This window comes from Dreissena polymorpha, chromosome 9 (assembly GCF_020536995.1).
Source record: "Dreissena polymorpha isolate Duluth1 chromosome 9, UMN_Dpol_1.0, whole genome shotgun sequence".
NCBI classification, from domain to species: domain Eukaryota; kingdom Metazoa; phylum Mollusca; class Bivalvia; order Myida; family Dreissenidae; genus Dreissena; species Dreissena polymorpha.
In genome coordinates, this window is record NC_068363.1 from 89,821,426 (window position 1) to 89,832,918 (window position 11,493).

Genomic DNA, 11,493 nt, shown 5'->3' on the forward strand with positions numbered 1-11,493 from the left:
TGGCAATATAAACAGGAAACCTCCGTGAAAGGAATGGATTGCCTGCAGAGATTTTGTACTAGATTGACGTAAATAAAACCTATCATTGTGATGGTCGCAATCGTTTTAAAAGACTCCTTTTGTTGTGATTGGCATGTTGGTATATTCTGTTTATACCATCGCATCACATTATAGTTAACATTTACGGTAATTACTTCTAGCATTATTCCTGTTATTAAATATTAATGTATGAACTACTGTATATATTCCTCTCATAAGTAACATATCGTGGTTTGATACTTTGACATAAGACAAATTTGTATATTACGCATATGTTTCAACAAGCACTAATAAATCTCGTACACAGGCATCCGGTATATCATGTTTTCATCCAGTGAAATCTAGGTCGTGAGAGTGACGCACAGGGCTAGATAGTGGGATATGTCGTTGTCGAGATAGCGGGTGATGCACAGGACTAGTGATAGGAAACAGAAGTCACAATCACACAATCGTAGTCGAGATGTTTGGTGACGCACTCGGCTAGGCATATAAAAGGAGCCATTTCGTGTTTTTCTGTTACAAGACATGAACGATATATATATATATATATATATATATATATATATATATATATATATATATATATATATATATTTATTTATTTATTTATATATATATACTTGTATAATGCGTGACCACCGTTATATATTATTATAGTAAATGTATTGCAATCGGCAATTCAAGAGCAATGTAAAGAATGTTCGTCAAACAATTTACAAATTCCTTTTATTCAACCGAATTTCACTTTGAGTTTGAAAATCGAAGTATCAGTAGGTTAGTTTATCTCATGCTTTGATTCTAGAAGCACTTATCAATTATATGCGATACATATATATAACGTAACTTTCCTTACATATATGTGCGTGTAAATAAGAAAACACTCCGTTCTGTGTCATCAAAATTCGTATGTGCATGCGTAATTGCTATGAAGCTTGCAATTGCCTAAGGACATAAGCCATGTAACACTCTATTCTAATGAATCAAACTTAATTTGCGATGGGAAATTCAATGCATGCTTTCGAGTTTTGTAAGAGTACATTCACACCTGGTCGTGCATCGCTTATCTTACTCATTGCTAATGACGGACATAAACGGGTTTTATACCAACGGTAAAATAAAACAGTTGGCATTTCATTTGAAAGGCAAAAACGGTTTGATCGCTTCTGATGTTGTCATGTAAGTTGTCTTTCTCTCCGAGCTAAGATTGATGTGCCTGTTTCAATATTTGTATTCAAGATAAGGGTGTTAAGTATATTTCGTTGTCTAGACAGGACACAAAATCATACCATAAAATAATGTTTTTTTAAAGACAATTTACCACATTAATTTATTTCCAAGTAAAAATAATTTATTTGAATTAAAACTACTGGGTATATAGTATGTTAGTATTTCTTCTATTATAGATATGATTTATAGTTATGAAGGATATATGAGGTTCATGTGTAAGCGTGATAAATTAGTAATATGTTTCAAAAGCAAAAGTAGACACATGATGTAGTGCCTTTTTAACATGTCTTGACCGAGCGTCGGTCTTTATAGTATGGCTCAGACAATAATACAAAGCACAATACAATAGTATGTAATTTTGTTAAGCTACCTTGCTTTATGATTGGTTATTAATGCACTAATTGGTTTGGGACAGTAAATCAAATGTAATCCAATGCTATAATCATATGACCTCGAACCACACTAGTTACGCTTATGATCTCGGGTCTATGTATGGAAACCTTTGTTTCAGGACTATGTATGGAACCCTATGCCTCGGAACTATGTATGGAGACCTATGCCTCGAGAATATGTATGGAAGCCTATGTCTCGGGACTATGTATGGAGACCTATGTCTCGGAGCTATGTATGGAGACCTATGTATCGGAGCTATGTATGGAGACCTATGTCTCGGAGCTATGTATGGAGACGTATGTCTCGGAGCTATGTATGGGGCCCTATGTCTCGGAACTATGTATGGAGACCTATGTCCTCGGGACTATGTATGGAGACCTATGTTCTCGGGACTCGTTGTAATGACTCCGAGTCTGCGTGACTCGATACCGTAGGTATGGAGCCTTGTAGTGTTTGTACGAAGGTATGTGACTTATATATCAACTATTTGCGACCCGGGCTGCTGAGGGGTAGGAATCCAACTTCAAGGCTCTCATGACGTTTGAAGAGGATAGCCAGTCTCTATATGCCCAAAGTCCCTAATTTATGTCAATAATATAATTTAAATACCTATTTTCGCGATGTTAACTCGACCAAATCGGGAGCAGAACTGACTATTCATAGAAGAAACGCGCGCTTTTATACTTTCTGCTCATGCGGCGTTACTCGGACATTTCCAAAGTGATACAGTTGAGAGCTACGTAATAGTGGTTTGACTTAATTATATAGCATAATAATGAGGTTCTGGTCTTTTTCAACGTAATAAAAATTTATAAAACAAATGGATATAAAAACAACACACAACGATACAATTCTAGGCATATTTTCAACAATGAATAAAACCTCGGCAATGCTTACTGGAAATCAATGGACGCTTTTAATATATTAACTAAAAGGAACAATATACCCAAAGGAAAATGAACGTAAGTAAAGAACGGTGGTAGGCTAAAACATCACCACACCTTGAACACAGCTGGCGATGCGTTTGAGTCTCCAAAACAACTGATCAAATTGGACAGCACATTCATAACAAGAACCTATCAGTCTGGCACCTGTGGCAGAGTTATGTTGTCTCCAAAATGTCTTATTCTGTGGAAATCAGTTTTGACATTTAATTATATACATGGTCAATTAAATGTGGTTTATGAAAGGTGTCCCAACATTTCCTGTAAAGTGCAAACGCTTTATCAGAAATATTCATTTACAGTTCAGATAGTGTTGATAAAATAAGTGGTTATTTTCAGGTAAAGGCAAGCCAATTTGAAAACATTAACATAATTACATTCCAGTGTGCATATATTTTAAAGCAAGTGCGACATTACACATCATTTGAATTATGCGTAGGTCTTTAACAGAACAGCCAACTGATTATATAGAAATGCATGTAAACTAATTTTGAGTTTATTGGAATTTAAAAGATTTTCTGGTGTAAGGCTATTAAGCAACGCTGACTAAAATATTATCATTATCAATTTTCTCGTTGCATCCTCGCCTTTGTCGTGTTGCATAATACATGTATGTATCTGTGAAATGTCATGGCATCGCATTTTTTAATATTTAACACAGCTTTCACAATTTAAAAGATCTTTAAAAATATTGACTGAAATATCACTATATATGCATATTATATTTTAAAGCTAGTTGTATGTCTTTCAACGAGAAGTCATACGGTGCAAGTCTCAATACAACGGATACACAATGGGTTAAACATAAACACTTACTCATTGTATCCATTCGATTGTCAAGTAATCGTATGTTGATTGTAGACATATTAATGTGAGTTTGATATTGGTATTTAAGTTTCGGGACATCTCTGATTAACATTGTGAGAAAGCGTTGATTTAAGTAGATTTAAAATTGTCATTTGAATACGAAATTTATAGTTTGAAGCTTGGGCAAAATCTATTGAAATATGGGTTGTTAGTTTGACCTCGACATATGAGCCAGGGACGCGGACTTTGTACATCGCCGCCATTACAAAATGTTGTATAGTTGAGGCAAGTAACTTGTTCGAAAAAATGATGTTGTGGCATATGATGTCCAATAAGACATTATTGACTTTTTACCCCTTAGCTTGACATTTGAAAAGTTTACACAGGTATTGTACTCATCATACAATTTCCGAAAGTTGAACGTTTCTATATAAATATATATTTTTATTCTGATTAATTATAAAGTTACAGTCCCCACCAGCTGTAACGTTGTTTTGACCGTTTGACCGTGTGCCGTTGCCCTGTTAGTGTAGTTTATTATATAACAACGTGTGTCACGCTTTATTAAAATGGAACTTTAAATCGAACCAGTCTCATAAATGCTGACGTGTATGATTTAATATTTAATACTTAATGAATCATGCAATCTTATGATATTTGTGCCAATTTAATATCAACAATTATGGAGATATGGTGTTAAATTGTTGTACTTTATTTGTCTGTCTAAACAAATAAGTGTATCCTATCCTAACATAGATCCTGACAGAAACATATGAACAACATGATGCTCACAAGTCTGCCGCGAGTATTTACATCGCGGGTAGAAGTATTCTTACTACTTTCTTGAGTTAAAATTAAGCTAAGGTCGCCATGTCGTAATGGATGTGGTGTCCGCCTAGCGACCGAGATTATAGGGTTCGATCCTCAATGTGGAAGCATTCTTTAAATTTCCCCCACAGACACCAAGTACTGGTTCTTGTACCAGGAAACGGACTCGAGAATGTTTCAAATAAGCTGAAGGCTTTCTATGCAATCGAGCTAAAATACATAGTTTTAAACTAAATTAAGCCGCGTTAGTTTGTATATTTTGTCGTAGTAACAATTTTAATTTTGATTATTGTATTGCTAGATAGGCACCTCTGAATATAGAAGCTTCGTGTTCGTTGTATGACTTCTTATAGATTCAATTTAGCCTCGGTGTTATGAATTGGCCATGACTTTGATAATAACTGTATTATTTAACTTAATTTAACTAAAGTTATGTTGGCCTGTGATTGTTTTCCATGGTATCGATTCAGAACATGTTTCCAAAAGACATTATGTAGTTAAGAAACGCGAATTTAGCAATACGCATATGTGCGTTCTATCTTTGTTAAAATTAATTATTAAGACAAAATACTTTCTATGTATTGTGAAATTCTGAACGTTTTATACATATAATACTTAAACCATACATTTTCATAAGTTTGTTTTCAACGGGGAATGCAGTTTATTACACTGCATCTTGTCTCCGACACGTACATAATAATTTTACAAAAACAACTACAACAACACATACACTGTCTTATTTAAAACATCGAGCATTTCTTTTAAAATACATATTGTATGCATTGAAGTGGCTTTGCATAAAGCCAACAGTGTTATTACCTCCGTCTTAACAATAATATTATCGAATGAAGTTGCACAATTTCGTCTTTATATTTAATGGAAGGTTCGATAGCACTAAATCCGTAATTACCTACGTCGTATCAAATGCGCAAAGGCATCTGGTATTTGCACTGGCAGTAACGACATGAGTCAGTCGTGTTATATTGAAAAATTCATTAAGACATGTCTGTTTCTTTCTAAATCCTGACTGATGATTAATGCTTATTATATCCCGGAATTGTTCAAGTCGTAGGTGTAATGAATATTTCGTTATGAAATACTCGAACGCCACGTGAAAGTAATTGTATTGCAAATATACAGAGTATACGTGCTGCATTAATAAAAGTGCAATGCATAAAATGGTTTCTCATTTTAGTGCAAGTATAAAATAGGAACAGGATTTTCATTGTATTATGTTGAAATGTTTATTGTTGAATGCAATGATCTTGGCATCGTGTTTCACTGTCTAGAACCGTAAATAATTAAAGAGAAATAAATGTCGCCTATTATGCAAAGCGGATTCTCTCATTTCACTTGGCAGGTATCACAAGAACTCTCAGTGAACGGAAATGGATTGCCTGCGCAGATTTTGTGCTAGATTGGTAGATGGCGGTGGTTGTGGTCGTTTAAATTAAAGTCCTTTTGGGATGATTATAATGTTGGTATTGTATGTATATACCTTTGCATGTTACTATCTTGAAATGTTCTGTAATTACGTGAAATAGTATGAATATTTAAAGTAGTATGCACATGTTATTGTTCAATGACAAAGTACATACGCTCAAGATTATACGTTGACAACAAAATAACATACTTTTAAAAATCAAATGGGTGAATAAGGTGCAAAGTCGTTTACACCACTTTGTCTAAGGGCGGGCATGAGAACACGTTTGTCAGTGAAGCGTACGTTTCTGTGTGTGGTATTGTAATATTTAATGCATTATACTTAAAACATTATGCCAGTGTGCAATTAGGAAAAACTATTAACAAACAATTTAATATTAGTAAAATATAGTATAGTGTTTATCTAGAATATGCGCGTAGAATCAACAACAACATACTGTGTACACTACCATTGCATGAGAACTAACTTTTTGATCTTAATTTTATGCGTACATTATATTTATACTTGTAATTCTGTACTTGAATGAATGATTATTAATTCTGAAATGATTTTCCATGGAAATCTTTGACTTACATGACTTAAGTTTTGCTTCATAATGAGACAGAAAGTAAAGTCATCGTCGTAAATACTATTATTATGAATATGATAAAATACGGCGGTATATTGAGTTATCACACTGTTGTTCACATCATTGTGCATAGGTTTGTCCGTTTGTTAATTGAAGAACAAATGCGTTGTAAATGCCGGTATTTTGTCCATGAAGATATTTGATTGTGCATATAAAATAAATAAACATTTTTCGTTTGAGACAGGGAAATGAAAAGTCCTGTTTATAACTAAAAGAATTTTGTCCTCGTGCATGTAGATGTTAAAGTGATATTATGGGCATCTAACAGTTTATAGGTGTCTATCGCAACCGTTGTTTACTTTCAGTATTTTCACTTCATATATTCACTTATATTTGTTAATGCAGAATCAACATACTAAAACAACATCCCGGGAAGAGAAAAATAATGCATCTGAATATCAACCGTACTTTCGTTTGACGACTGATCATGCATGTACGATGTGAACCTAAATTTAGTTTTAGTGCAGATTCGTTCATTATTTCATAAATTCGTTCAAAGACACACTTTTGTTTTACGGATCATTCCGGCTTAGAGGACTGGGTGAGTCACGTAAGATATCGAATATAAAATATAGTTTTATAAACAACTGGTCGCAAGATGAGTTGCAGATAATTGGTCAGTTACCACATTTTAACAAACTATTTTGACCTGTTAATTCTTGTCAGCTAAATTCAACCGTGAAAAATGCCCATAGTATCACTTTAACTTATAAAGAGGCAAAACTCCAGCTAAAACGCATTTGCGTCTGCAACGAATATACTGGATTTGGAAAAACTTTGTCACCGAAATGTATAACATCATTTAAAAATCATAAACACCCGTATTTATTATATTAACAGTCCAATGCTATCGTTAAATTACTGTATCAGTAATTTACATTGTAACCAATTTGAAGAATATTCTTCACAACTATTTTCAAATACTTTTTATCCAACTAAAATTGTGTTTGACGTTTAGAAATAAAGGTTCATCATGCTAATTCCCCACGTGCCTGAATGAGAGAAGAGTGTTCCTTAAATATGCGAGATTTGAATAAACCATACATTTCCTTAAACATAGTTCCTTTATAATAAGAAAACACTCTATTCTGCGTCATCAATGTGTACATGTGCTCGCGTTATTGCTATGAAACTGAGAATAACATAAGGAAATAAGCCGCATAAATTTCCATTGTTAGTAATAAAAAATTGCGATGGGAAAAACATTGTAATGGTCTTGATTTTGTATGAGAACATTTGCACGTCCTTTTGCAGCATCAAGCTTAAAAGCTTATGGCGGAGGATATGTTGCATGAAGATATGATACGCATTCATATTTAATGTACTGGTTTTATACCAACTGTAAAATATGTGTTTGTTTTTCATTTGTCAGCCATGAAACGGTTTGATGGTTTCTGTTATTGTCATTTTTGTTAAGGCTTGTATCCCCCATCACAATAAACGTGAACATCTCAATACTTATAGTCAGGAAAACTATATTATTAAATAAAATAACGTGCGAGTATGATACATTAGTATTTTTTTCAAATTCAACGAGAAATACATGATGTATTGAATTCAAAACAGCTGACAATTTAGCCTTTATGTATTTGATCAACTTACTGTGCTGATTTCTGACTGCAAGTTGAAACTCTTTGGACCCGTTATTTTCACAAAGAATGGACGCTCGCCGACACGTTATTGCGACGAACATCTAAGAGAAATATGTGTTTGCCCTGCTAACAAAGTGATATCATGTATATATTATTGAGACAAAATTTATGCAAGTGAATGGTATTCATATTGGGAATACTTTTTATTTTGGCTTTGACCATTACATAGTACATGATTTCCAAGTATCACGTCAGAGCGTGTTGGAGACCGTCTTTGAACAAGAACTATTCAGTCTAGCACCTGGGCATAGTTCTTGTGTTCCCAAAATGTGTTAAAAATTGCTAGTCATTCCTAATATTGACATTTTAATAGATATACCAGCTTTGCTGATGGTTGATTTAATGTCGTTAATGATAGGTGTCCAACATGACACATATATTACAAACAACTCATTAAAGTTTAGGAAGAGTTAATGAAATCAATCCTGTTTTTAGGACGAGTAAAGCCAATTCGAAAATATTAACATATATTTAAATTGCGAGTATGCATATGGGCTCTGTGAAAAAGGGTTCAGTTACACAAATATCGAGTTTTACTTCTGATTTCAGTTCATTATAATGTAGCTATATCTCAGTTACCTGTTAATATTATTGAGTTTCTGCGTTATGATTTTGCCGAGGTCCCAACATTCAGACGCCGCTATTACTAAACAGTGGCGACATTGAGTTTTGCACCATAAACGAAATATCTATTATTATTAGTTAATCTGATTCGTTTTTCAAAAATAAAACTTTTGTTTTGGCTGTATTGATTTTTAATTGCAACGTGTTAGAATATGTTTTTTTCTACAGCGCTTTTTGGGAGGTTGCAAACAAAATTTGGTCATCAGCTTGCGGTATTAGAAAGAGTTTTTAGTCATCTGTGCTTGTGTCAACATGCTGTAGTGTGTAATTTACGAACATCATGAACAACAAAGATGAGCTGGCGTCGCGTTGTTTTACGTCTTCTTGAATACTCATGGGGTCTGTAAATGTTTGCTTATAGCATCGTTTGAGAGATTTCAAGAACTGATTTGGATTTGTTGATGCGGTATGTTCAAGCTTTTTACCGTCCGTTTTTTTTTGTATCTCGCTTTTTTCGTGTTCCCTTTTATTACGGAATGGTGTCTTTTTCATCAGTTTCAGATTGAATTGTTGAATATTTTCTCGCACGTTTGAAGTTTTTCTTTGCTTAATAACAAATACTGTCAAACCATTTGTGAGATTATTGTGAGATTAATTTTTATTTTTAAAATGTCATTTAATAGTTTTGTCAATACTTTTACAACTTTTTCGTGAGTGGTGTTAAGTATATTAGTATTTTTTCTTTAAGAAATGTTTTGAAATTTTTAACAATACTCGAGTTAAACACAATTCAAGTATTTTTCGTGTATTCTGATTGTTTTTCTGTGTTTCTCTAGATACATTTAAAATATAAATGAATGTCCGCATAATCAGAGAAAACATGTCCAGTCGAGAATTTTAAATTTACTTATGCATTCAGTATAATTCGCTTATAATTAAGTAAAGAAATGAGTTATACTCAAGCCACGGGTTGAGGCAAATGTGAACTGGCGGTCTTGATCATTGTTTAGACGTCCATTTATAATTATATTATGTGTATATTCACATAAGTTATTCATTTTTTGCCATTGCTATCAATAAATTTGTATTGATTATTTCGTGCAATCGATATTTCATAGTTTGCATTTTCTGTGTTTGTAAAGAGTCAAGATACTTGTCGAATTCAGCTCAAGTTATACATGTTTACTGTACAGCCCGCATTTGTCAATTTTGGATTTTATTTCATATAGCAAATAAAAATCGTTATCAATTACAGTTTTTAAATTAACATGTTGAATATATTTATGGCATAAATACAAATTGTATTCTAAGGCAAACTGCTCATTTAGTAGTATAGCTGCAACGCCCTTTTTGACTTCAAAACGCTTATGGCCAGGTAAATGGAAACTGGCGTCTCAATCAATGTCGAGATTTATCTGCTTTTTGCTCTTCGTCAATGTTTTAGATAATAAAATAAGGTCATAGTTTTTAACATTATAATAAAAAGTCTACATCATTGCTTTTCCGAACGAGTCCATTAACAATTTATGTTAATATACGTAACTTCCCCTCTTTGTCATATTCCGGTATTTTTTTGAACTAGCTTCTAGCGTTGTCGCGGGATAGTAGTTTCGCGCCAGTCCACTTCACGTGTTTTTCTGCGCGTAAATACCCTTAATGACATTTTTGAAAAACACGAGGATCGGTGAAGAAATCCGTTTAAATTCATTTAGTGTTCTATACACTGTGATAATAATTAATTATATTTAAAGCAAATTAATACTAGCTATTAGTTAAATGTATTCAAAAACCTCTATATTAAACTCTTAAGAAAAAATATGCACTCTTTATGATATAACAATTGCTTATTGAATATAATCGAACCAGCATCCTGTAGTTTAGACTTCACATGTTTTCATAATATATAATTACTGCATTATTTTATCCCTTTTATTAAGTTCTCTTTTTCAATTAATCGTTTTCCATCGCATTACAACAATTTTGCTGCAAATGTATTCTATACTTGTTAACGCAATACCATTTATATATTCTAAGGCTAAATGAAAGGGCGGAGGCTGCACAATAACATCTCTGAAAACTAATTTTGACACGAGGTATATCGACAAATATATATGAATGACGGAAACATCTAAAAATCCAATGAAGTTAGTTAGTTGCTTTTGCTGATAGCCGTTTTCCATTATGTGTTCTCTGCACAACTCAACTAAATTACTTTGATAGAATAACACAATTTACGAATGATGTGAAGGCAGTGTTCATGTCCAGAAAATCGTCTTGAAATCTCAATGTTATTCTCAAACGCAATCACTGCAAAGGTGCATATATAAAAAGGTAACAAAATTATGTTATGTATATAACAAACGGGATTATATATAAGCACTAGTAATGTAAAGTAGCTGACATTGACATTATACAAAATTAATTGGCATTATCGAAACGTCCACCTTTATGCTGTAATTTAAAATTGTTTCTGATTACAGACTACTGCGTCAAACAACCATGTAATGTATGTATTGTGTCTTCACCGCCTTAACCTCTAGCTTGTACAGCCCTTGCATGCATGTTAACGCGTTTTGTGCGGGCCAATTAAAAATGTTCACATCGAATGTTTAAGAATCTGGAAATAAATACTTCTCATATCGGCAGGCAAGGATTTTGAGAGCGCCCGCAGATGATCATGTCCGAAAAAATGTGTATTTTCGCTATTATTGCATAAACAAATCACACATACCAAAATAAATCAAAATACCATTAAAAACAATATGTCTAGTTCATTCGACATCGACACAATTAGTCGATTATTTCATATGACGTCATACATTTCAAGGTTGTGTTTTACGGATGCCTAACTCTGTCATCATCAGAAATGACGGGGCTTTACATTTGGATAGGCAGTTTTCGATTTAAAATTAAACATGTGTTTAAACAATGCATTAATGCAAATTTGAAAAGCAGCCGCGAAAAGTA

The 11,493-nt window shown here is 33.3% G+C and overlaps 1 protein-coding gene across 1 annotated transcript; it reads left to right on the plus strand.

Annotated features, from left to right (window-relative positions):
- The first annotated feature begins 1,098 nt into the window (after positions 1-1,098).
- On the plus strand, positions 1,099-2,848 carry LOC127846547 (uncharacterized). The gene is made up of 2 exons (XM_052377902.1): positions 1,099-1,215; positions 1,778-2,848. Exons 1-2 carry the CDS (start codon positions 1,118-1,120, stop codon positions 2,091-2,093), a joined length of 414 nt encoding a protein of 137 aa, XP_052233862.1. The 5' UTR covers positions 1,099-1,117; the 3' UTR covers positions 2,094-2,848.
- Positions 2,849-11,493: the final 8,645 nt, after the last annotated feature.

Bases quoted from the DNA above. Each gene is read 5' to 3' on its own strand.
- LOC127846547 (XM_052377902.1), top strand. From the start codon at position 1,118: ATGACGGACATAAACGGGTTTTATACCAACGGTAAAATAAAACAGTTG. The intron at 1,216-1,777 runs GTAAGTTGTCTT...CCTTTGTTTCAG, and splicing joins ATCGCTTCTGATGTTGTCAT to GACTATGTATGGAACCCTAT.